The sequence below is a fragment of the Hyaena hyaena genome, unplaced genomic scaffold (assembly GCF_003009895.1).
Source record: "Hyaena hyaena isolate Hyena2069 unplaced genomic scaffold, ASM300989v1 scaffold_271, whole genome shotgun sequence".
Taxonomy (NCBI): Eukaryota; Metazoa; Chordata; class Mammalia; order Carnivora; family Hyaenidae; genus Hyaena; species Hyaena hyaena.
In genome coordinates this window covers 1746815-1773558 of record NW_024080902.1, presented here as the reverse complement: position 1 = coordinate 1773558, position 26744 = coordinate 1746815, and the positions used below count along the sequence as shown (strand labels likewise).

Here is a 26744-nt window from a genome sequence, read left to right as displayed (position 1 = left end):
CTAAGCTTTGAAATATGTTTACATTTGTTGCCAAATCAGTGTTTAAAAAAACTGGCTAAGTAAATAACATGTATTAATTCCTTGCTGTGATTACCAATTTTTTTCTTAACGTCCTATTCTTACACCGACAGAGTTTGGGTAAGCATAAAAATGCAGAACTTACCACCCTTCTCATTGTATAGATTGTGAATGTGAAGGAAATGAAAAAAATTTTAAAGTTTAGAGTTACCCTTTATAAAGGTGAAGGGTAACACATTCATTTATAGATTTAGAAGGCAACAGCCCAGGTAACCTGGGTTCACTCCCAACTTCTCTCATTGTTAACAAAGTTCTGAGTAAGTCATCTAATCTCTCTTCATAGGTTTCATTGCTCTACCAGGAGATCCGACTAGGCACATGATAGGTCTCTTCTATCTCTAAACTTTCTATAATTTTATGGTCACCAAAAAAAAAAAAAAAAAGTAGATAAGGGCCTGAAAATCTTCCCAAAGTGCTCCACCATCGATTCATGAATCTTAAGATTCACTCATGGTTTATAAAATCTAGGAGGGAATGGTGTGGCCTACTGCTATACTTAGAGGAATGAATGTTGCCTGTAATTGTTGTGTTGTGGCCCAATGACTGATCAAGAGAAAAACGTGAAAAAGGTAGTCAACCCCTGCTCCTAAAATATAAGGACAAATCATGAAAGAATAAAAATGACCAGTAAGCCCATTAAAACTGATTAATTTTAAGAAAGAAAACAGTGTCATACAATTTTAACCAACCATGTTAAGAAAACTTTTCAAAAACATAAACAGCCAGTGAGCAGTAGGGTGCAGAGGGTCAGCCGGTCTTTATACACTATTGGTGAAAGGCCCCAGGACTCCTGGCAATACAAATCAAACACACTTTAATAAGCATACTCTAACATACACTTTTTACACAGAAGATCTTACTGTGAAGAAATAATTTTGTGTACACAAAGCTTTGACAACAGGTCTCTTTGTAACCACGTTAGAAAGCAAATGCCCATCAATAAGGGAACAGATTAGTTTAAAATACTTGTAAATTACTTTAAAATACATACTATTAGCAAGTTTTCTATGCAGAAAATAGATTTAAACCCCCCTACAAAGTCCCACTATTCTTAGTCTCAGCAAATGACTTCATCACCTAATTGTCCCTTAGATTTCAGACCCCCTCTTACTCTCCTTCCACATAAACTGATCTGCATTCTTCCTGACTTTTTTCTCCTGCCCAAAACTAACCATTTCATCTGTGTTTTGAATCAAATTTCCCTCTAAATCATGCATTAATATTTTAACTAAATATACTACTCTTCCTTCTTAGAAAACTTTCCTGCTCTTAGCCATGGAAAAGAAACTCCTACTTGCTGTTCTTGCAGCTCTCCTGCCTCTGATGAGGGAGCAAAAGGCAAGCTGACGGCAAAGTACAAACACCCCACAACCACTACCCACCAAGGTGGTAAATCTGTGACATTCCTCAGGCACTCCTGGATGCCCAAGAACAAAGGAAAGGGGAAAACAAATGGTAACTGATAGCGCTCCAGGTCATGCAGGATACAGTCTCCATCAGTTTGCAACTGTCTTAATGACTTAAGGGAAAAAAGCAATCTCCAGAAACCTACTGACTCAATTTCCTGAAGTCTAACATCACCCTCCCTTCCAAAGGATAGAATCTTATATAATCAGTCACTCCTCACAACTCCAGTAGAGCTCTTTCTGTCACAGGTCCTGTTGCCATTGTTTAATAAAACCACCTTTTTGCACCAAAGACATCTCAAGAATTTTTCTTGGATCCAAACCCCAACATTTCAAACCACATCATTTTGGCACCCAAACTGAGGCTTCAAGTCTTTTCATCTGGACTCTCAGCCTCAGTGCAAACTTGATGAATACTTTCTTTCCTCTCCCTTTACTTTCTTCTCAGGAGCTTTTCAAGAAGCATGGCCTTTTTTTTTTTCTTTTAGTGTTTTATTTATTTATTTTGACAGAGAGAGAGATAGATAGAGCACAAGCAGGGGAGGGGCAGAGAGAGAGAGAAAGAGAGAGAATCCCAAGCAGGCTTCGTGTTGTCAGTGCAAAGCCCAGTGTGGGGCTCAAAATCAAGACATGTGAGATTGTGAGCTGAGCCAAAATCAAGAGTCTGCTACTTAACCAACTGAGCCATCCAGGCATCCCAAAGAGTATCGTCTTATTGGAACACTTTCATGTCAAGTACTCAGGCTACAATCCTCCAGCCCTTGGCTTCTATACAGGGAAGAGAAAGCCTGTTTTTTGGTTGGAAGTTAGTACCCTGGCTGGAATGGTAGTAAGATCCAAAACACTGATGCCCTCTCTTTATTTCTGTCCTTATACAGACAGTTGTCTGTCTTGAGAACAGGACGGCCACCTAAGTCACCAGAACAGCTGGCAATCTTAAAACTTCCATGTGAGGTTACATCCTCATTGATCTAATGTGATCCTCTCTGTGCCCTGGTCTAGCCACTTCTGGCTGCAAGACCTCCACTTGGAAATGGCCAAAACCAGTACCCAACTGAATTAAAGCCAAGCTAGGCACCATTTCCTAGAGAAGTTGGCTATAAAAGGCTAGTTATCTTTATTGTTTTCCATCAATGTCCCCTCCTAACTACTTAAGTTACAAAATTAGGTAATTCCTCCTTGTAAAACTTTTCTAACGTTTTCCATAGGTTAAAAACGACAGATTCTTCACACCCTTCATGGCACAGCCTATACTGCACAGCATAGCATGGTATTTTTTTGTATACAGCATGTACCCATTTGTATTCTAGAATGCAATGGAGAAGTGGGGAGACACCAGTAATCCCTCATACAGGGTCTTTACGGTAGAACAGTAATAATGGTTTGTTCGTGGAATACCTCTGGTCATTTGTGACACCAAGAACCTCTGACATATCCTGCAAGGTATGCCACCCAGGAGTCAGGGAGGATTTTTGGTAACAAACCTTCTCTAGGCCTCTTCGATTCCCAAGGACTCCCCCATGGAATGCCTTTTAACCCACTGGAAACAATTCAGATTGCAAAATTTAAGAAAGGACTGTTCTCCTGTAATACTGCATGGACTTAGTAGGATCTATCCATTATATCTCTCCTGCAGGAAACAGGCCAAATAGACAGAGGTACCCTAGGTTCAGAGCTTTAGGGTTCTGAATCAGGGTCCAGACCTAAGGAACTCTTGCAAAACCAAGCTGATAAACTCCCTCCTGACATATTGGATTTATAATTGTCTAAACAGGCCTCCACCTAATCGAATCTGGGTTGCTACAGGAAATACAGTCCATCCCTAAAGGAGGGGGACGCTATCTCTCACTGCTCCACCTAAATAGACCCAGGTTAATTTAGCTGTATGTAGGGGGCTTCTCCTTCATTCATTTCCCAGGCTAACAGCTATAATTGGAGCCAACTGTGGTTAGTCTAACTTGGGACACGGTCTTTAAGGAATATTTCCAAGCAACTGCCAAAACTCCTTTTGTTCCAGGTAAGTTCCCTATCTACTCAGGCCTGACATGGTCTGCCCTAAATTCCATTTGTTGGTGGAAAAAACTTGCAACTGCTTATCTGTCTGAGCTGACAGGCTTTAAGACCAGGAAACCCCTCTCTCTGCCCTCTGGTCTTTCATTGGCTTCCAGCCATCCTGGGAGCACCTCACCTCTTTTGGCATTCCCCTCTTCCTTCTTCTATCGTTTCTGAACCACCTGGGCTCCTATACCATCCTTGGTGCTTTCAGCACCATTGGCCCCTCTTCCCACCTTCAATGTCAAGGAGCAAAGAACACGCCTTTAGGCTTAACATCACCCACTTCAGAATTCCCCACAGGTGCTCTAGGTAAAAATCAAGAAAGGGGAATAAACTGATTGACTTTTAAGCGGACCCAGGTGGAACATAATTTAGTATTTAAACTAGTTGAAACTTTTATTCTACCTAGGTTTACTGAAGGTCAAATGAGCTTGTGATATCTGTATTGTAATTTGTTAGCAAAAGGATGACTTTAAATGATGGTTAATTTTGTTGGTCTCCAAGTTTTTATGGATAATTGTTAAGATAGCTTTCAAAGTCTTTGATAACCTGAAACTTTAAAGTTTTGCTTAGATGACAAATTGGATTGAATTCATTGGACATCTAGGTCTTTCTCAAATGAGATAAAATAAAGGGGCTAAGTTTTGCTAACAGCTATATAACCCTACATACTTGCCTTTGGAATCTCTTACTGTCACCTTGATAAAAATGTTTTTGGCTTCTTACTGCAGAAAACTAAAAATATTTAAATCAGTAGGAAAAACAAGCTTAACTGATTCATAATTTGCCATCTAAAGAATTACAGTTATAACAGTTCAGAACTGGTTACTGTTTAGTTTTCACTGGAGACTAAGTTTTTTAAGAGTTAAAATTCTACAAAATATAATTAAGACTGATGGAAATAAGGGAAGCTACTCTGCATGTATAAGGAAGATCTAAGAAATGGGAATACATTTTTGTTGAAGGTAAAAGAACATTATTTTGTCCTCAAATGAGACTGATTGTTTAGAGGGGAAGGCTTGGGACAAAAACTAAATGCAAAGGAAATTTGTAGAAGGTTTGTGAAGGGAAATCTTTGGAAAAGGATTTCATGTGTGGTCAGGACAGACTAAGGTTGAAATGAATGGATTTTAAAAGTACACGGGTATTAGATTGAAAGTCGGCTTGCTTTTTATCGGTTCAAAAGACATTTTTCTTGCATTGCTGGTCTACTCTTGATAAGAAAATATAAACAAATATTTTTTCTCTTGGTTTTTATCTGCCAAATAAAACCCCACTTTCTCTATTTTGTCTTTATGAGGTCTTTGATTTATTAAGGTTTAAACTTCTCAATATTAAAGGGGCTAAGTTTTGCTAACAACTATATAACCCTATATATTCGCCTTTGAAATTTCTTATTGTCACCTTGATTAAATAAATAATTTGAAGTTTTAAAGTTTCATAATGATCTGTAATCTTTTTCAGGCATGTGCTTTAAAACTTTCTCAGGTTCTTCAACAAACCTCCTCAAGATTTAAATTGTAAATGAAGTCTTTCTGACCAATTAGGACTTTTTATTTGGTACGTTAAGTTACTTGGAAAGAACTGTCAAACAAATCATGCTAAGCCCTAGGTTGTATGCTTGAGTAAATGCTATAACTATTCAAGTGTGTGTGTGTGTGTGTGTGTGTGTGTGTGTGTGTGTGTGTGTGTGGTGTGTGTTGTGTATAGGTATATGAAATTCCTGAAGTTTTAATGTGTTCTGGTATAAGGTCCTTAACATTTTGATTATTAAAATGTTCTGTGTCACAGAAATAACTGAATTTCCTTATCAATTATCATTGTCATTTGCAAAATGAGTTTCATCTTCAAGGGGACTCATAAAAAGGTCTTTTTAAAAAAAAATACAGGTTTTTTATATTTTTGAAATCATAAAACTGAAATGGGTAAGAATTTCCAGAACTAATTAAAAGCTGTGTTCAAACTGAACAAGAATTAGCAACATGAAATTAAATGAACTGAAGAAGATGATTATAACTTCTGTGACTCTTGTCTGAAACACTGCTGATTCTCTAATGTTTGCTCTTCAAGATTAAGGAAACTTTCTCTTAAAATATCTATGATTTACAGAAACGTGATAAAGTATTCATTTGTAAACAAACTGAAGCATTTAACTTTTCTCTCTACCTGAACCCTCTGAAGTTCAGAAAACTCTCAGTGAGTATTCTTTCTTCCATGGCAATCATAGTCATTTGCAGTTCAGTTAAGAATCTGTTCTCCTTGCTACAGGACACCACTGGAAACATTGATTATTTTACCTAGGCTTTGACTGGAATATCATTTTTGAGAGACAATGCATAGACTTGGATATGACCAAACAGCTTCAAGGAACTGAAGTTGACTTTATGAAACATGAAAGCATAAAGCCCCTTGGAAATGTTGGCCTGATTCCTTGCTTACAGAGTTCCCAGGTGAGTAAGGAATGTCACTTTTTGGCAGGTGCAGGAAGCTCAGGATATTTGGGAGACCTCAAGAAGAGGAATTTGCCCAAGTCTACTGGTACTGCAGGCATGTGTGATGGCAAGTATTTGGCTTGACTTCTGGCCTAGAAAGGCTACTATAAGTTCAATCTAGATTCCTTATGAAAAGTTGCAGCAAAACAAATTTTAGAAGATCTATATGGTCAATCACTATTCTTGCTGAGTTTACCTAAGCAATTAAACTGGACTTGTTTTATAAACAAAATAGTCTTGATTTGGGTATCTCTGGAAATGAGGGTAATTATAGGGAAAAATTATGTTTCAATAATACATCTTTATAGATAGTAAAATTTAAAACTATTTATTATAAACTAGAGTATAACCTAAATTCTTCTCATTTCCTCAAACATTTGGCTATGGCTCTCCAACAAGGCTTCCAATCTTCTCCCATTTTCTTAACTTAAAGTCATTAAAAACTAAAACTGCCTTTTCTAAGCTCTAAAAACTGAAGTTGGACAACTTGGAGTAAACTTCAGAGAAATAGCTCACGTACTGACAATCTTCTTGCTTGTTATTCTGTGGAGATAATAACAAGACCCCATGGGCATATGATTACTTGAACAAGTGGAAAGTGGGATGGATTCCCCCAACAATTGAGTATGAAAAGCCTTTTCTCACTGTAGACCTATCAATAAAGACTATAGTGCTTTTGTAAATGATTAGCTTGAGGATGAATTCATAAATCTCTAAATGAATATGCAAAGCATATCCTATACCTGATCTGACAGTTATTAGCAACCCACCCCATATAAACCCAAGAAATATGGTTTATTTAAAAGACTGAAAATCTACAGCAGGGGATTTACTCCAAAAGGAAAGGCCCCTACGAGGTCATATTATGTACTTCCACTGCAATAACTTTAGAAGGGCACTCTTCACAGGCTCATATATCTAGAATAAAACCTGTAAATCCTTCACAGGAAACCAATAAGCAAACAAACAACCGTTCTTGTTCTGTGAACCTATGGAAGACCTCAAATTTCTCTTCAAAAGAAAATGATGGCAGTACTTTTTCATTCTCTTTTCCCTAATTTATACTGACAATTCCTTCTTACAACAGGCCTTTCAAAGTATCACCAGATACATTTGAGTTACAAACCAGAAAAATCCATCTGATTCCAGCTGCCTGTGCCCATTCCATCTAAGGATGCTTCAAGCCTGACATTTAAAAATCTTTTCAGGGCCCCCAGGGTGGCTCAATCAGTTAAGCAGTCAACTTCAGCTCAGGATATGATCTTGCAGTCTGTGGCTTCAAGCCCTACGTTGGGTTCTGTGCTGACCGCCTGGAACCTGCTTTTGATTCTATATCTCCCTCTCTCTGTCTATTCCCTGCTCATGCCCTGTCTCTTTCTCTCAAAAATAAATATTAAAAAAAATTTTTTTTCACTGGCAGCGTTCGATGGGAATGCAAACTAGTGCAGCCACTCTGGAAAACAGTATGGAGGTTCCTCAAACAATTAAAAATAGAACTACCCTACAACCCAGAAACTACACAACTAGGCATTTATCCAAGGGATACAGGTGTGCTGTTTCAAAGGGGCACATGCACCCCAATGTTTATAGCAGCACGATCAACAAAAAGTATGAAAAGAGCCCAAATGTCCATCGGTGGATGAATGGATAAAGATGTGGTGTATATACAATGGAGTATTACTCGCCAATCAAAATGAATGAAATCTTACCATTTCCAATTACTTGGATGGAACTAGAGGGTATTATGCTAAGCGAAATTAGCCAGTCAGATAAAGACAAATATCATAAGACTTTACTCATATGAGGAATTTAAGATACAAAACAGATGAACAAAAGGGAAGGGAACAAAAATAATACAAAAACAAGGAGGGGGTCAAAACATAAGAGACTCTTAAATATAGAGAACAAACAGAGGGTTGCTGGAGGGGTTGAGGGAGGGGGATGGGCTAAAATGGGTAAGGGGCAATAAGGAATCTATTCCTGAAATCACTGTTGCACTATATGCTAACTTGAATGTAAATTTAAAAATAAACTTTTTTTAAAAAGTGCAAAATTCTAACAATGTGGAAATTATCAATACATTTGTCCTACTCTTTAAATGATGTAAATTTAGCATTTGCCAAAAAAGATAAATGCCAAGTAGTTATGTTTCCTAGCAATAAGATTTTGCAAATGTGGTATTTTAACTATTAGACTTTGTAAAATCTAATTTATTCTCATGTTGTGTCGACTGATTTTGCATAATTTCATTGTAAACGTTAAATCTGTGTCACTAAAATAAAAAAATCTTTTCACTGGCAGCATTTGAGACTCGGACACTGGATTTATAATTTGCTCTAACCATTAACTTTTATTTTTCTTTTTTTCTATATAAGTGCCTCTTATTAATTATCTGATGCTTACATCATACAGACAAAACCTAGTCTACTCGATGGCTAACACCACTACTACACAATTAATACCTTCAATGACTCTCAAAACAGCATTACATTATTAAACAGTAAAATAAATGTAGAGGTAATTGGGTCACTCAGTCAGTCAGGCATCTGACTACTGATTTCAGCTCAGGTCTTGATCTCGCAGTTGTCAGATCAAGCCCCACATCAGGCTCCAAACTGGGCATGGAGCCTGCTTAAAATTCTTTCTCTTCCTCTGCCTCTGTCCCTTCCCCATTAGCATGCACATGCATGTTCTCTCTCTCCCTCTCAAAAAGAAAATAAACTCAAATGCATAAAACAATTCAACAATATAGAATGGCACTAGATGTTTTAACAGCAATACAAAGTGGTATATGTGCTATTATTAAGAGACTGATATATATACTCCAGATTATCATAAAAATGTTACAGGGTTATTAAAATATATGAATACCCAAACTGAGGCTCTATAAAATCCTTTCCTCTCTTTAAATAACCGGTTAAGTTCCTGTTTTGGAGGGGGGATTATAGTCAACTGTTAGGGGTCTCTGTTGGATTTCTTATTCTTATAGCCATATTAATCCTAGTATGTTGCCTTTCTCAGTGTCTCTACTTGGTGCCAAGACTCTTGTCACTACAATGACTTCACACTGATGATCCTCACCACCCACAGAGACACTTACTGTCCACAGTGGATTCAGCTGCCTCTGCCTTTGGTAACTCATATATATATAAACTACCCAGCTGATCAATGTTGACTCATAGGTAGGGACATCTCTGTGCCCTACTCAACAGAAAGAAGCTACTGAACATGAGACATTCCACCTTCAACAACCTTGAAGATTTAAGGGTCAAAACTGTTCAGGGGAAATGATGAGGGAACAAAAGGCAAGCTGAGGGCAAAGCACAAGCTAACACCACACAATCACTAATCGCCCCCCAAGGTGGGATATATGTAACATTCCTCAGGCATTCCTCAGACTGCCCAAGAACAAAAGAAACACTAATTGATAGAGATCAAGGTCATGCAGGACAGAGTCTCCATCAGTTTGCAACTGTTAATGATTTAAAAGAAAAGAGCAATCTCCAGAAACCTACAGACTAAATTTCCTGGAGCCCTATTATCACCCTCCTCTCCACAGAATAGAAAATCTTACAAAATCAGTCACTCCTCACAACCCCAGTAGAGCTCTTTCTCCCCGCAGGTCCTGTCCACATGCTTTAATAAAACCACCTTTTCCCAAAGATGTCTCAAGAATTCTTTCTTGGCCATTAGCTCTGAACCCGACTACTTCAAACCACATCACCTCCATGCCACAATGATCAGAGGTAGGCATATGGCCCAGGTTGTATCAGTTCGTCTCACCCAGGAATATGGTATGTCATCCAAAGAAAAAGTCTATAGATCACATAGACTTAGGAACTACTCAAGTATAGGCAAGCATATGAATAAGGAAAAGCAGTCAGTAATATGGTGGGAAGCATTCTATAGTTCTATGATTAGGTCTCAGTCTTTCAGTGAGCCTCTGCCTCTGTGCTATGAGCTTCACAAATCTCAGTACCCCCTACCATGGCTGTCCCCCTTCCCCATGGGACAAGATGGCTAGAGTAGACTGGAATTGGCATTTCACTTCTCTCCTGAGAAAGGCTACAGGTGGCTAGAGTTAGGTATTTCCTTCCCCCAACTCGGTTAAGCTCTAGTAAACAGTTTCTCCAGGAGGCAGACCTTGCTAAAAAGAACAGAATGCTCTGGTGTATTTCAAAATGGTTCCTTTTCTCCTTCCCCTGCCAGAAGCATAGATTTTTCTCCCATATTCACTGTGCTGAGGTCCTGGTGGTAAAACTCACCAAAGTGGGGAGACCTTACCCGTAATTGTGTCCTCCTGGACTTTCTGACTCTTAGATTTGTACTCAGTGAGCCTCCGGCAATTTGTCAATTACTTTTCCTACCCCAGTACTGGTTCCCACAGAGTTGTAATTGAGTTGTGATTCTCTATATTCGCCTGTCTCTCCTATTTAGGGGACAGCAGTTTGCCCTGTGATTTCACTTCTCTGAAGATCTAAGAAGAAATGTTGATTTTGCAGTTTGCTGCAAAATCTTTTTACTTGTTAGGATGGAGACTTGAAGCTCCTTCCAGTCTAAAAGCCAGACTAGAAACTGGAAGTCTCCTCAACTATTTTTTTTAAAAGCTAGACAAACATTTATTTTAGGTAAAAATCTTTGTTTCCTATTGTTTACAGGCATGCTTTACCAACTAAGTTAAAAACAAAGTATAATGGCCATAAATTTGAGACAAGAGATAAAAGGCCAAAAAAGAAGGCAATCACCTGACAGCCTTATCTACAGAAGTAAAATCATTGTCCCCACTAAAAACCAAATCCCAAATAACTAGTTTTCAGTAAATAAACAGAAGGGAAGCTGCTTCTGTACAATAGCTGAGCAAAATTTCCAAAGTGAAAAATAACTTGTGATCTCATAATATGGGGAGGGTAATTACAAAAGAGACTAGTAACTTTTGCTTACAAAAAATAATAATTTAATGCAAATAGAAAAGGAAACCAAATTACAAAAAAGAGAATGTGTCTCTATCAAATATTTGGATAGTTGTTTGTTTTTACTTCCAACAATAATTGCATCCAAAAGTTAACCCTCATAATCAATTACAACTTCTAAGTTAAAAAAAAACACTTAAAATTCAGAAAAATTTCACAACAATAAAACTTAGGGAAAATCTGGAGGAGGAAGAAGTTTTCTTACATCTGACATCCTGAGCAATTCTCTTAAAAAGTAATTGGAGGAGGGGCACCTGGGTGGCTCAGTTGGTCAGGCGTCTGACTTCGGCTCAGGTCATGATCTTAAGGTCCGTGAGTTTGAGTCCTGCATCAGGCTCTGTGCTAACAGCTCAGAGCCTGGAGCCTGCTTCTCCCTCTCTCTCTGCCCCTCACCCGGACACAGTGTCTCCGTCTCTTGAAAGTTAAAAAACATTAAAAAAAAAAAAAAAAAAGTAATTGGAGGAGCTAGATATATGCTATATATGCTATAATGCTAAGGGAAATAAATCAGAGAAAGAAAAACAGCATATGATTTCATACATATGTGTAATTTAAGGAACATAACAAACAAGCAAATGGAAAAAGAACAAACCAAGAAAACAGGCTCTAAACTATAGAGAACTGATGGTTATGGGGGGGGTGTAAAATAGGTGATGAGAATTAAAGAATACATTTATCATAATGAAAACCAAGTAATGTACACAATTGTTTAATCACTACATTGTACACCTGAAACTAATATAACACTGTATGTTAGCTGAACCAGAATTAAAACACTTAATAAAAAATTTAAAAAATCACTTACATTGATAATAATAATAATAAAATAATTGGAGAAAAAAGAAAACAAAAATGTTTGTAGGTCTTATCATACAAGACTTAAGATTCAAATGCAACATTTACTACCTACTATATATCAAATTCTCTATAAATGCTTCATATACAGTATATCATGTAATAGTTATACAACTATTAATATATCAACATTTAATATTACACAAATTTATATATTAAAATCAAAAAAAAAGGAATGCTTCAAAGAGAAAAAACTGAGGAATATTCACCTATGGCCTTTCATCATTAGAGACAATATTTAATTTTAAGTAGAACAGTTTGAAATGCAGAAACTTTCCTTTGTTTCTTTTCTTTAATGAATCATCATCAAATGAAATTTTGAGTAATGAAATTCTTGTTTTCCTAAGAATAATTATACTCAGTTGAAGACATAAAAATCATATAAACTATTCTTTAACGGGTTTTAAAGCCTAGGCAAAGCTGATGTTAAATTTTAACCATCTATATAAAATGTGATTTCATACTCTTAAGTCTAGAAGGTGTAGAACCAAACCAAAATGAAGTCACTTATGTCAAGGACAAATTGTCCACAGTCAACACCAATGCATAAAGGAAACTTAACTGAATCTTATAGGAACTTACAGCTCTTCTCAGAAATAAGTAAGACACCAACGAATCATCAAACACCAAGTCTGTTCACACCATCCATGAACTTTCTTGTTCCCGACTAAGCTACCCAAAGTCAAATAAGAAAGACGACCACTAGGCAACCAAGTAACTTCTGTATTTATCCCATAAAAATCCCTTAGTCTGTGAGCAACTCTGAACCCACTGCTCCCAGAGCCTTGAGTTTCTTGACTTGCAGGTAAAAAGACTTATAATAAACTCATCTTTCTGCTTTGTTTTACCCAGTGTGCAGACTTTTGGTTTTTGACAAAGATATAGTGCACTAGTGAAAGATCATATTGTATAAGGAATCAAGTTCATGCTCCACTGTTTGCCATTAAAAACGATCCACAGCTTTGTTCTGATTCATCTATTCAAATATATGTGCTACTATCATGAAGATGGTGGAAGGCGCCATGAGGCAAACATCACAGGTGACTTCCAGAAGCTAGAAAAAATAAGGAACAGAGTCTCCTCTAGTGCCTCTAAAAGGAATACATTTGATTTTAGCTCAAAAGGAACACATTTGGATTCTAACCTCCAGAACTGTAAGATGACAGTTTGTGTTGTTTAAGCCACTAAATTTGTGATAATTTTTTATAGCAGCAATAGGAAATTAATATACTAGTGATGATCATTTCACTTCAAAACTCACACTTCTGCTAGTTTTATGGCACAATCCACCATCACCGTCCTACATTAAAAGCAACTTTTAAGAGTAGAAATGCATCAACTAAAAAACATCTAAACTAAGCCATAATTTTTAATGAACGTTCCTGTATTGGAAAATAAAGCTATCCTAATGATAATTTCCCAGAGAAGTTTTTATTTCCCCTTATTTTCTTTTTAATTTTGGGTTTAGCTGATCATTGGTCCTTGAAATGCACTCTTTACGAAGGATCAGTGATAGACATCTGAAAGTCCATCATCGATCATTCCTAAAAGCAATCACTTGGCTCTCTTGTGAAATGAAGGGAAAAAAATTGTTTGGGGAAAGGTGAGGACACACAGAGAATGGAGATTAGACTCTCAAAGTCCTCATATTTACCACTCAAAATATACATGAGCATGAAATTAACACATATTTCCAACAGCACGGAGCCAAATGTGGGGCTCAATCCCACCACGCTGGAATCATGACCTGAACTGAAATCAAGAGTCAGACAATCAACTGAGCCACCCAGGCACCCCCTAAGCTCTGTGCTAAGTGAAATTTTTTAAATCATTTCCATATGGTACTATGTATGACTAAATGGTATGTCTATATGATACTATATATGACTAAATATATGGTTACTTATGGCTCTACAGTCCTAAAGTATGGCTTTAGTAGATGACTAGAGCAGGTGGTAGTTTCTTTGATCTTATTCTAATTAATCCACGAAAGTATTAAAGGGAAAAAGTTTCAAACAAAAGGATTCCTCAATCTGTGAGGAATATTCCTGTGAGTTATATGATATAGCTTAAGATAATTAAAGACAATACCAGATAAATCTGCTCAGAAAGACCTAAATCATCAGTGAAAAGCATTAAAAGTATACAGATTTGATCAAGATCAAAGTTCTAGAAGACCCAAAATTAAATTACTAATTAATGTAAAAAAATAGCATTTTAAAAATCAACAATAATAAATACTGACTTAGAAGTGATAGAAGACATGGGTTTCAAAAAAGAACACGGATCACATCAGAGCTGAAATAAATCTTTGCAGTAAGGTTCAATGAGGACAGGGACAACTGGTCACCGACTAAGTCAAGAGGCAAAAAGCAGGACTCAAACCTAGTTTTACCAACTTAATCCAGGTCAGTGCTTTTTCAAGTCCATCAAGTTGTTTCTGTGGTTTAAAAAGCCAAGGTATGGGGGCACCTGGGTGGCTCAGTCGGATAGGCGTCCAACTTTGGCTCAGGTCATGATCTCGTGGTTCTTGGGTTCGAGCCCCGCATCGGGTTCTGTGCTGGCAGCTCAGAGCCTGGAGCCTGTTTCAGATTCTGTGTCTCCCTCTCTCTCTGCCCCTACCCCGCTCATGCTCTGTCTCTCTCTCTGTCCCAAAAATAAAAAAACTATAAAAAAAAATTTAAAAAGCTAAGGTATGGGCACCTGGGTGGCTCAGGTCATGATCTCAGAGTTCATGAGTTCAAGCCCCATATTAGGCTCTGTGCTGACAGTTCAGAGCCTGAAGCCTGTTTCTGATTCTGTGTCTCCCACTCTCTCTGCCCCTCCCCTGCTTATGTCCTCACCCGCCCCAAAAAATAAATAAAAATATTAAAAAAAAATAAAAAGACAAGATAGATGATCCATACCTGACCTAAGAACAGAACTGCATAAAGAGAAAATAAAGTAGCTACCTGGAAGACCAAAAAACCACACACACACACGCACGCACGCACAAACACGCACTCACGCACACACACACAACTAAAGGACTCCTCAAAAGATTCAACTTGTAGAATAAAGTTTAGTGATCAGAAGAAAATTCTGTTTTGTTTATGTTAGTATTTTGAAGTTTTGATGGTTCTCTGATTAAAAGCAGAGATAATGGGGCACCTGGGTGGCTCAGTTGGTTAAGCGTCCAACTTCAGCTCAGGTCATGATCTTAAAATTCATGAGTCTGAGCCCCATGTGGTGGGGCTCTGTGCTGACAACTCAGAGCCAGGAGCCTGCTTCAGATTCTGTGTGTGTCTTTCTCTGCCCCTCCCCTGCTCATTCATTCATTTTCTCTCTCTCTCTCTCTCAAAAAAAATAAATAAATAAATAAAATAAAATAAAAGCAAGGGAGATAAGACAAAGACTTAGACAAAGACTAAGACTTTGATAAGACAAAGACAAAGACTGTCCATGCTGGAACATATTTGGCAATAATCTCTCTGAGAAATACACTGTCAGCTTTATGGTTATATAGAGTCTCTTCCCAACAACAGTCTCTTCTATCACAAAATTTCAACTGCAAAGACATGTTTCATGCCATCAAACATGCAGTTAATAGCGCTGAAGCTAGCTCCTAAGTTCAAATCATACTCTACAGTCCAGATTCCTCCTTCCACGTCATCCCAGGAAAGCCAGAATTTCCTCTAATGCTAACACTGGCTCCTCTGGGCTGTACCCCTGCTGGTAGGTTAGGGTCTAGAGCTAGCCAAAATACACTGAGACTCCAACATGTCCTGTACACTATACTGGAGGAAAATATATATTATCAAATATGCTGGGAGGTTCCCAAGATCACCCTCAGGTTTGGTGAGTCCTTTTAGGACTCACAAGTCTCAAAATACAGTTGTACTTAAGACTGTAATTTATTTATTACTACAGAAAGTAGAGGGATGCCAAGCATAATTAGCAAAGAGAAAAGGTACGTGGAGCAAAGTTTACAAGAAAACAGGCTCAAATGTCCAGGTGTCCCCTTCCGGTGGAGTTGCACCAGACACAATTAACTGTATTAGCAATAATGTCTGATAAGTGTGAAATACTGCCAACCAGGGAAGCTCAATAGAGACTCAGTGCTTAGAGTATGCAGCAGGGGGTAGACTGGTCACATAGGCACCCTTGCCTAATACTATGGAAATTCAAGACTCCCAGAAGGAAAGCAGGCATTTAGCATAAACCACACTGTTTGTACAACTTAGGCACAGTGACTGATTCTTACCACTTAGGGTAGTGAGACCCTCCCCAAATCCAAGTTCCCTGATACCAACGAAGGGCCAACTTTGCAAGTCAGGCCTGCTTGCAACAGACTAACAGACTAGTAGATCTTTTAGAGCTTGGACTTTATCCACCTATTCCCTGCTTAATCCCCAGTTCTAAAAATGCCTAAAATATAGCAGCCATCCAAAGCTTTTTCTTTTAATGAAGAAATTCCTGGCTCTACCACTTCTTAGCTGTATAACTTTATGAAAGTTAAGTTCTATGTGCCTCAGTTTCCTCATCTGTAAGATGGAATAATAATATTACCTACCTCAAAAGTCTGTTTTGAGGATTAAATAATATATGTCAAATGTTCACAACACTGCCTAGCAAGAAGAAAGCACTATATAACTTCTATGTATACGTGTATATTATTACTTGCCTTTTCTTTTTTTTTTTTTAACTTCTAACCTTCTAGTTCTACCTTCTCCAAGTCACACTTATTTTTCTCATCACTAAGCTTTTAACGAATCTACAGTCTACACATAGGCTAAAGTTTAACACATCGTTGTCTCATGTCTACTGAGATCCCCAACTACTCTGTGGACCATACCCAAAACTTTTTAGAACACACAATAGTATCAGACATGATACTTAATCTTTGCAGTGTCCAGAAAACACCGATTTATCAGCAAAATTATATATCTATTAAATCAATTCTTTACAGTGGTCAGAATGTAAGGTGGTCAACAAACAAATGGCCTCCAACTTTCCTTCATCTTCTCTTGAGAAATGGAAAGACTATTAGCAGAAGGAAAAAGCTTGAATTTATAAAATATTTAATTAGAATGTCAAATATTTGAGTTTACCTTAAAAAGAGCATGGGTTCAAGTCCTCACATGTCAACAGGGTTATACATAGCTTGTACAGCAAGAATTATGTTTCCTTAACATAAAACATAAAAAAATCCTTAATCCTTAACATAAAAACATATTTCCTTAATCAATGAAATCAAAGTAATAAAAGAGTATTTTAATCTTTTTTTAAAAATGACCAAGAAAAAGAACCGAGAGGCAATAAAAGGAAAGGGACAACATGCACCCCAAGCTGTAAACTGATGAGTCAGAGAGAGACCAGTGGTGTCTATCCCGGCTCTGACACCAGGCTCTACACATAATCATCAAAGAAAATCTCAAGATCAGCAGAATTGTAAGAACAGTGGACCAATCAAACCTGAAAGTTAGCATTTTGAGGGAACTTTCAGATTTGCTGGTCTCTTTAGGTGAAGTATAGTCAAAGATTTTGTTTGTATGAATTTATCCTACATGCATCAACATCATTATAAACATAAGTAAATTTTAGTTTTTAGTGTGAATTATTTTAAAATAGGTTATATAAGAACTCTGAAATAGTACACACTTAATGAAAAATGTTCCCCATCCTCACTGCCTGTAGTGGATTCTTGGAGTAGGTCTCACAACCTTCACTTCATGTTTCTACTTTTTGAAAAGGTTAGAAAGCTAAGAGAAAGACTCCACTGAAGGCAAAGTGTTGGGACATTAGTCTGCCAGTCATTTGCACGTGGAAGGCACAAGTTCAGCAAAGGCCTTCCTATAGTAAGGGCAACTCACAAAAATGTCTAACAGACATTGAAGGGTGGCAGTAACCACAGTCCTAATTCCCCCATCAGCTTCCCAGCTCCACCTGTGAGCAGCAGCCACGGCAGTGGTGGTAACAGTAGCAGTGGTGATAGTATGTGGTCTTGAAACCAGAAATCCAGTAATGGTTTCCGATTTTTGCTCCTCTAGCCCTTCCAATGTAAACACCCTATCCTTAAAATAGCTACAGCTGTCCGGTTTCCTGCCCTATACCCCAACATTAAGTGAGTTCAGGTCCTCACACTCTTGCTTGGACTACTGTGATAATTAAGTGACATGTCTGGAATCTCTCACCATTTCAGTTCTTCCTGACCTGCCACTATCAAATCTGATCATGCTTAGAGAAAGCTTACCCCAAAAAGTTCACATTGAAACCTCTTATGTTATTTTATATACCTGCACCTTGTGTGTGCAGCTATGTCCTTTAATTCCTTCTCTATCAGCTAAAATCCCACTCCATCTTCTGAACTTAGCTCAAACAATACTCCTATAAATATTTCCCAACAGGGTTACTCCACATGCCTATATGTGAGCTCATTTCTACATACGCTACTGCCTGTCCTCGGCTCTGTACTCATTCACATTCATTCATTCAAAAGATATTTGTTGAGTTACACTAAACCTACAACATGTCACCCATTGTGTAGAAGGCAGGGAATACAAGCCTAAACAAGATAAACAAGGTCTCTTCTCTCTTACAGCTACAATCCAACAGGGATATAGACTACCCAATAAATATCCAAGTAATGTTTAATTACAATTGTACCTAGTGTAATAAAACATTCAGGATATGTCCTACACGTATAAAGGGAAGTCTAATATAATATAGGAATTCAGGGAGAATCATTTCCCTTCAAGAGACATTTAAGCAGAAAGGGGATGATATGTAAAACTAATCAGCAAAAAATTGTTAGAGAGCTTCACAGACAGAAAGAACAGCATGTGCAGAGGCCTTGTGGCAGCATTCTAGGAACCACGAAGACAACCAATGGACAAAAGTCAGATGCGATGGGGACAGTAACCCAGGATAAGTAGAGAGGGAGACACTTCTTACAACTACTATCATAACACTTGGTACACTGTTTTGGAATTATGCATTTGCAAAAATGCAGTCCTCTCTGAACCAACTCCTTAGGTCAAGAACCATGGAATGCAGAAATAAATGCTTGATCTGGGCAAGGAACTTAACTTCTTAATAGCAGACAAGTGGAGGAAAACAATCTCTAAGTGTTCAAAACCCCTATGTTTCTGACTACCCCAAAACTTACTGGGCAAAGACACAACATTTTCATGCCAACTTATACATGGTCAGAACCAAAACTAGAACTAACTGTGGATGAAATTTCAAACACTAAAAACTAACTTTAGATTGGCTAGGGGCTCTAAATCCTCACTCCTCCCCAAAGTGCCACCAACTAACTAATAATCAATAGAATTGTGTTAAAACTCCCACAGAGTCACCAATGAGGCCAGGGAGAGGAAGTGCAGCTCCATCTGCCTGTTTTATTCTCCAGTTGCTCAAAAGATCTAGTAAGTGTAGGATTAAGAGCAGGAAACTGGCACCTAAGCCATCCTTTTCTCCTTCCTCACTTCTTAAATAATGTCAACTCGGGAAACACACACTGGTGACTCAGTAAGAAAATGTCAAAATCCAATTGATATAACTCTGCCTACTACTACAAGTCAACAGAATAGGGCAATCTTTAACCCTACACTTTAACTTTAGTCTTTGGTACCTGTTCTCAAAGAGCAGTGGAGGAAGTATTTTTCGAAAAAAAACTGAGTTAACTAAGAAATAGCTTCAAAATAATGAAAAGCTTGATGCAGTTTATTAGTGAAGAAAACATTAATACATATATAGAGTATGGAACTCTTTATAATAGCTAAGCTATAGAATAAGACCCTTAGCATATCTTTTAAAAATACATTTAATCAGAATTTCACTATCTACATTTACTATGTCATCTGGCATGTATAATAATGAATCCCAAATCATTTAAGAAGCCAAAAACTCTACTAAGACAGCTCTATAATGGGATTCAATCAGATCAAAGACTCAAAACTTGCACAAAATATATTTAATTATATCAATAACCCAATCATATCAAATTTTTCAAGTAATACAACTATGAGATCAAGTCTAATTAAACCTAACTGTGATCTTTTTTCCTGGAGGATCAAAACAAAACAGTGAAATAATTTAGAAAATCAATTTAAGGGGCGCCTGGGTGGCTCAGTCAGTTAAGCCTCCAACTTCGGCTCAGGTCATGACCTCACAGTTCGTTGAGTTCAAGCCCCATGTCAGGCTCTGTGCTGACAGCCTGGAGCCTGCTTCCAGTTCCGTGTCTCCCTCTCTCTCTGCCCCTCCACTGCTCATGCTCTGTCTCTGTCTCTCTCTCAAAAATAAACAAACATTAAAAAAATTTAGAAGATCAATTTAATATCATTCAAGATTTAGTAGTAACAAGGACAAAATAATCTTTCTAAATCATGACTGGAGTCTATGCCCTTCACATTGCATCCTTGAACTCTTGATACTCTCCTCTCCCACTTTCTCCATTTCTCAAAAAAAAAAACAAAACAAAAAAACCCAGAAACAGAAGACCAAACAAAACCAAAACTAAAAACATTCATTCAGTATACATCTACGGACCTCAGTGGCAATACAAATAGTGAGCAAAACCAATGTTCCCTTTTCCTCAGATTAAAATAAATTTTTTGTCTTAATTTAGAAAGTACATGATTCTCCTCTCCTCACTTCCAAAGGTAGAAATGAAAATGTTACCATGTGGCAAAAAATGGGTTTTTAAAAACCTATAAATTATTTTAGGAAGCATTAGTGAAAATCTGATTTTATAAAGTACTTTTTTGGGGACAGAAATTTAAACAAACATTATGTTTCAATTATTTATATACCTAATGAAGGTAGTTACTGGAACGGTTACTATTCAATTTCTAATGAATAGGTTTAAGTAGATTCTCTTTTTAAGAATGTAACTTATTACCCAAAAGGCAGCTCATTTCTTTTTCTGGCCTTTTAAACGCCCTGTTTTTCAGTGTTTTAGTAGTACAGTGATGAATAATTGAGCCTCCATTCCCCAGAAACCCACAGACATAATCATATCAGGTAAACAAGTTTTACTACAATAATCAGGCATTTTTAACTTATCACCTGAAAGGTGACACAAAATAAATATAAGCTTGGGTGAGCCAAGTTACTATAGAAAAAGTGCTTCATAAAATGGTCTAGTTACAGTATTCCCACATGATCTTCCAGTAATCTAGTACCTGTTATGGTAGTATGGTAGTGAAGGTAGTGAAGTGACTTCCTGATGCAGTGTGGCTGAGTCTAATCAAACATCAGCCGCCCCCTGAAACGTGCCTCATATACAATATTGAAAAGAACAGTAAAGCTTCAAGAAAAGTCTAAGTCAAATAACAGAAATCTTAAGTGACATTCTCAAAGCCTGACTCCTGCTCTGGAGGACTACCTATTTCTCACCAAATAAACAAACGAATTTACAAATAAGATCTTTTCCTAAACACATGACAGGTTTGTTTTTAAAAACCTGAAACATTTTTCTCATGAGAACTTAGAAGACGTTAAATACAAATCACACCTCCAAACCCAAACATATAGGCTAAAAATAGTGTATCTATTTCAAAGACTGAAGCAGAAGCCCTCCAACGAACAAACTAAAATTAGGGGGTTTTTTCACCTCTGGATCTTTACAAAATGCACCTTCAACGTCTATGGGCCACACAAACCAGTGTCCACATTTTTCTCAAAGCAACTGGTCAGAGACAATCTAATTATTAAAAGCTTCGGGAACATAATAAGCCCACTGTCCATGGGACTCATGTAATGAAATTCCTCTTCCTTCTGGCTGATATCCAAATGAAAAAAAAAATAGTTGTCACCACCACTACTAATACTAAAGACCCCTCCCCAATGGTTTCACTCAGTAAAACTCCAACCCAGCAAAAAGGATCACCATACTCTTTCTCAGGAAGAAGCCAAAGCCCCGTACAAAGCTGTCAGGTGGGCAGGCAGGCGGGGCTCCACCTGGGATATCGAGCCTCGGAGCCCCGAGGAGGACGTGGTTACGGGGGAAGGGTCGAGGCGGAGACCGAGACCAAGGGTGGCCCCACCCACGGATGTACCTGCGAGCTGAGGCGGGTGGAGGGCAACCCTTTAACCCTAAACACTGGCCAGGCCGTCGCCCCGTTCCGTGCTCCCGGCCCGGCTCTGGCCCCGGCCTTCCAGAGGGGCTGAGCGTCGCGACGCGGGCACGGCTCTGCCCCGGGGCCGGGACCAGTGCCGGTGCCCACGGGCCTGACCTCGCCACCGCCTCTGGCGGAGGTGAGGGGCCACTCCAGCCTGCGCCCGCCCTCCCTCCAGGGCCGGGGCCGGCCGGGCGCAGCCGCGGCGTCCGCTCGGGCCCCGGGAGCCGCGGCGACAGGGAAGGTCACCGGCCGCAGGAGGCCCCGACTAGGGGCGGCGACGTCCGCGCTACCTTTGGCCTCGCAGTCGGCGCAGTACTTGTTGTCCTCCTCCCTCAGCAGCTTGGACAAGATGAGCTGGTGCTGCTCATTCAGCTTCTGAGCCTTCTCCCGGCAGGAGCGCGTCGCCATCTCTGAAGCGGGGCGGGAAGCCCGGGAAAGCTACGGCGGCAGCGGACTCCGGCAGGAGCTGGGCGGGATGAACACACCTAGAGCCGCCGGGACCGCGGACGGACTCAGCCCAGGAAGCCGCGGCGGCGGCGGCAGCTGGAACAGGAGGAGGAGCGGCGGCGGCGGTGGAAGCGCCGACGTGTCCCGCCTCCTCGCCGGGCCGGCCCCGCACGCACAGCCGGAGCCGGCGAGGAAGGGGGAGGGGGGAGAGACTGAGCTGAGGCTTCCGGGTGGCGCTGCAGGAAGGAACCCGGGCGCCGGAAGCGCTGCGCATGCGCCGAACTTCCCGGGGGAACTGGCCAGGCGGGGCTGTCAGCGCTGGGCCATTCGCCCAAGGTGATTCCGTGAAGGTACTTCGCGCTGCCCGCTGTGGGCTTCCCCACCTTGGCGATCAAATTGTCCCAGAGGGCCCTCAGGTGAAACCGGTGAAGAAAGACCTTTACAAGGAGGTGACTTTGACTTGCTTCCTTGCCTTTGCACTTGACTGGCACATTGGAAATGGATAAATAAAAGTGATTGAATGCATTCATTTATTCATCCCGTGTTTATTCACCTGCAGTTTTGAAACAGGCACTATCCTAGAAGTTGGAGACACAAGCGGAATAAAATAGTCAAAACAGTCCCAGAGAAATAGTCTGGTAGTGACATGTATTAAGGGCTGACATTGAGTGGTTACTCTAGGCCAAGAATTATGAACTCATTAACCCTTATCACAATCCTGTGATAACGTTATTCTCATTATACAGATGTGGAAAATGAGGTATGGAGGAGGCAAGTAACTTGCCCAGGTTACAGAGCCACCCAGTGGAGTTAAGATTCAAATCCGAAGCAGTCTGGCTTTGCTCCAGAGTCCAACAAAACACCTGAAAATAAGGCCTTTCATAAGGAGGATAAAATATGGCCAAGGAGGCAAATACTGGGTGATGTCACTTTAACAAGAAGCTGTATAAACAGTGTTCTTTAATTCGTGAAAAACTAGGGAAAGAAAACACTTAATTCGAACCCAGAGCTCCCCAATCTGGCCTTATGGGATTTGAACCTGTGTGAGGCTATTGACTATTTTGGCATATCATGCATATTAGCAATTTCTCATGAAGCTTTTGTAATCAGCTTATATCAGAATAAATGTGGCCCTTGTCTATGGTGGAGTAGATGCTAAGAAAGGCAATGAGATGAGGCCTGTGTCTCTTACTTTTCTATAGGGCCAATTCCTAGCATAGGCCCTGCATAAAGGTGACCCTCATGCTCACCTATCCCTGTTCTTGGCACAGGATCTCAAAAATGCTTGTGGAATTCAATTGAATGGTGATATCAGTGAAGATGCTGAGTAAATGAACAAATTAGAGCTTAAACTGTGTGTCTCTGACAAATAGTAACTAGTAGGATATCAGAGTGAGTTCCAATAAACAGAAAAAAACACCATGTGGGAGGTAAAACTTTTAAGTCACATCTTAATGACTGGCATTATTTAAATGGGGACCAAGAAAGGAAATACTGAGCAAGAGAACCATTCTCCAAAGCACAGACTTTAAGGATCTTGGAACACAGACTAAAGGTCAAAGGTACTACTTAAGATGAGTGAGAGATAAGGCTGGGTAAGTGAGGTGCAATAGAATTAAATGTTTGGGGAACCAGACAGAGCAATGTGGCCTTGATACAGCTGACAACAGAAAACATGCAGATTCTTCAAGTAGGATAGTAGCATGAAAAAAAAAAGGATGTTTAGGGAAAGTTAGTGCAACAATACCAGTTAACAGACACCATTTTCCCCTCCCAGGAAATTCTGCTTACCATGCAAAGATTAAGGAAAAAAAAAAAAAAAACAGAAGACAGGCTTACCACCAAGAAATGATTCACATGATTAAAGGGGCACAGCAATGTCTAATGGAAATATAATCCACACCACATATATACTTTTAAATTTTCTAGTAGCCACATTTAAAAACAGAAAAAAAAGAAACAGGAAAAATTTATTTAAATAGTATATTTTATTTAATCCAATATATCCAAAATGCTTTCATTTCAACATGTGAGTAATTGTTAAGATAAAATTAAAAATTATTAGAGATACTTTACATTCTTGTTTTCCTACTGTTTTCAAAATCCAATGTGTATTTTATACTTAAAGCTTGCTTCCACTTGGACTAACTACATTTCAAGTGCTCAATTGCCATATGTAGCTAGTGTTTACATCGTTGAACGATGCTTCTTTAGATGGTCATCCTGGAGGCTATTAAAAATCTAAGTTTAAGTTGACTGTTTATTAGGGATGTAATAGAAAGAATGAAAAAGAAGAGGGGCATCTGGGTGGCTCAGTCGGTTAGGCGTCCAACTTGGGCTCAGGTCACGATCTTGCCATCTGTGGTTTCCAGCCCCTCTTCGGGCTCTGTGCTGACAGCTTGGAGTCTGGAGCCTGCTTCTGATTCTGTGTCTCCCTCTCTCTGCCCCTCCCCACACTCACACTCTGTCTCTCTCTCTCAAAAATAATAAATAAACATTAAAAATTTTAAAAAAGAAAAAAAGAAGAGACTGAAACCAAAAACACCTTGGGAGGAAAACAATGTTGCATTAATGCATCAACATTTATTGAACTTCTGGTCAGTTCTCTAACAACAAGAAGCTTACAGTTAAATGTAAGGTGCAAACACATAAATAGAAAAATTAAAAGTCACACAGTAAAGTCTGCAGCAAATATAAAGTGCTCTGGGAACAAAAGGAACGGAACACCAATACCTGGAAGAATTGGGAAAGGCTTCACAGAGTACATGATGCTTAAACTAGATGTTAACACCTGTAGGAATATTTCAAGTGAATACAGATGAAGACGAGGACAAGAAATATCCTGAAAAAAAATATATGTTATATATATGTGTATGTGTATATATATATATACACATACACATATATATATATGCATTTAAACATAGACTTCTGAAAGCATGGTTTTGTGCTGGAAGTAGTGAGAATATGAGGCAGTAGAAACCTAGGATGTTCACAGAGAACACAAAGGCAGGGAAGGAAGCCAGGAGCAGAGGTAGAATGGAATAAGGAGGTTAAGCAATTTACAGCCAGACTACCTAGTTTGAACTTTGCCCCATGGGCATATGGAGCCAGGAGAGTCTTTTACACAGAGAAAAGACTTGGTTAGCTTTGTTTTCTATGACTATAACGGCATGCTGGAGAATATGGAAGGGAAGAAATATTGTCAGGGATCAGGGAAACAAATTATAGGCAGGGCTGTTGTAATAAGTCCGAAGAAGATATGCTGAAGGCCTATTTTAAGCCAATAGCATAGAGTTTAGAAGAAACAAAGTCAAATGATGTTTTAAAATTAGAAGCAGTAAGATTTGGCAGCTGACTGTATGTGGGGGTTGAGAGAAAGGAGGTGAGAATAACACCAAGGTTTCTAAGTTGGGAGACAGGTAAATGGTGATGCCATTAACTCGGATCAAGATAGAAGGGATAGTACAATTTTAGGGTTAGAGAGGAAAAGGTGTTTACTTAAGGACATGTCCATAGGATATCCACCTCCATATGTCTAATAAGACATTGCATATCTGCTCCTAAAGCTCTAGAGAGAAGTTAGTGCTAGTGAAAGTCATTTGGGAGTCATCTACATTTAAATGGTCATAGAAGCCATAAGGGTAAATGAGACTCCTCTAGAGATATGTAGACATGTCGACAAAACAGAAAATAGTCCCAAGGACAAAACTCTAGGGATTTCCAGCTAAACTGTGAGTAAATAGAGAAAGGTGAACCTTTTAAATGAGAGATAAAGTATGTCCAGAAGAGAACCAGAGGCCATAGTAGGAGAGGTTTCTGAGAAGTAATAGTGAGCACTAATGCCAAATGTCCAGAAAAGTTGATTATTTCAGTTTTAGATAACACAAAGCATGTAGTCATGGGTCTGTACAGTTTATTGTTTTCCTTTAGCCCAGGAGCAAGAGAAGAGAAATCAGCTGGTGATACTTGCCAGGGACTGCAACTATCTGGTGCTTCAATAAAATGTTGAGGGAGGGAATGAGGATGGTTAGAAAGGGCAGGGAGAAGAAAATATAGGTACAGGGGTAGAAAGCATGGCTACAGTAAACTGTAGACTATAAAGTAAGTGTCCAAACTGTGTGTGTAAAAGGTGAGGTCAGAGCAGTTAAATGACTACAGGTTCCTTTGAGGCCAAAGATGATTTGGTGTCCTTAGGAAATGAATGCTAAGAACAAAAAAAAAAAAAAAAAAGGAGTACCTAGTGACCTAGAACACCTAGCTCTCTGGGAAAAAGTAACTTCTTTCAATGAAGTCCAGATGGCAAGGTGTTTATGGATATTTGATGGCTGGAGA

At 39.0% G+C, this 26744-nt stretch overlaps 1 protein-coding gene across 2 annotated transcripts in view; it reads right to left on the bottom strand.

The window, feature by feature from the left end:
• SMAP1 (small ArfGAP 1) overlaps nt 1-22564 on the bottom strand; it is a 181663-nt gene extending 159099 nt beyond the window's left edge. Inside the window, exon 1 of one of the 2 annotated variants that reach the window (XM_039245811.1) lies at nt 22253-22564. In XM_039245811.1, the coding sequence (XP_039101742.1) occupies nt 22253-22370 (118 nt within the window). In that variant the 5' untranslated portion in view covers nt 22371-22564. The remainder of the gene's footprint in view (nt 1-22252) is intronic. The other variant, XM_039245810.1, reaches the window with a different exon arrangement.
• Between the last annotated feature and the right edge of the window lie 4180 nt (nt 22565-26744).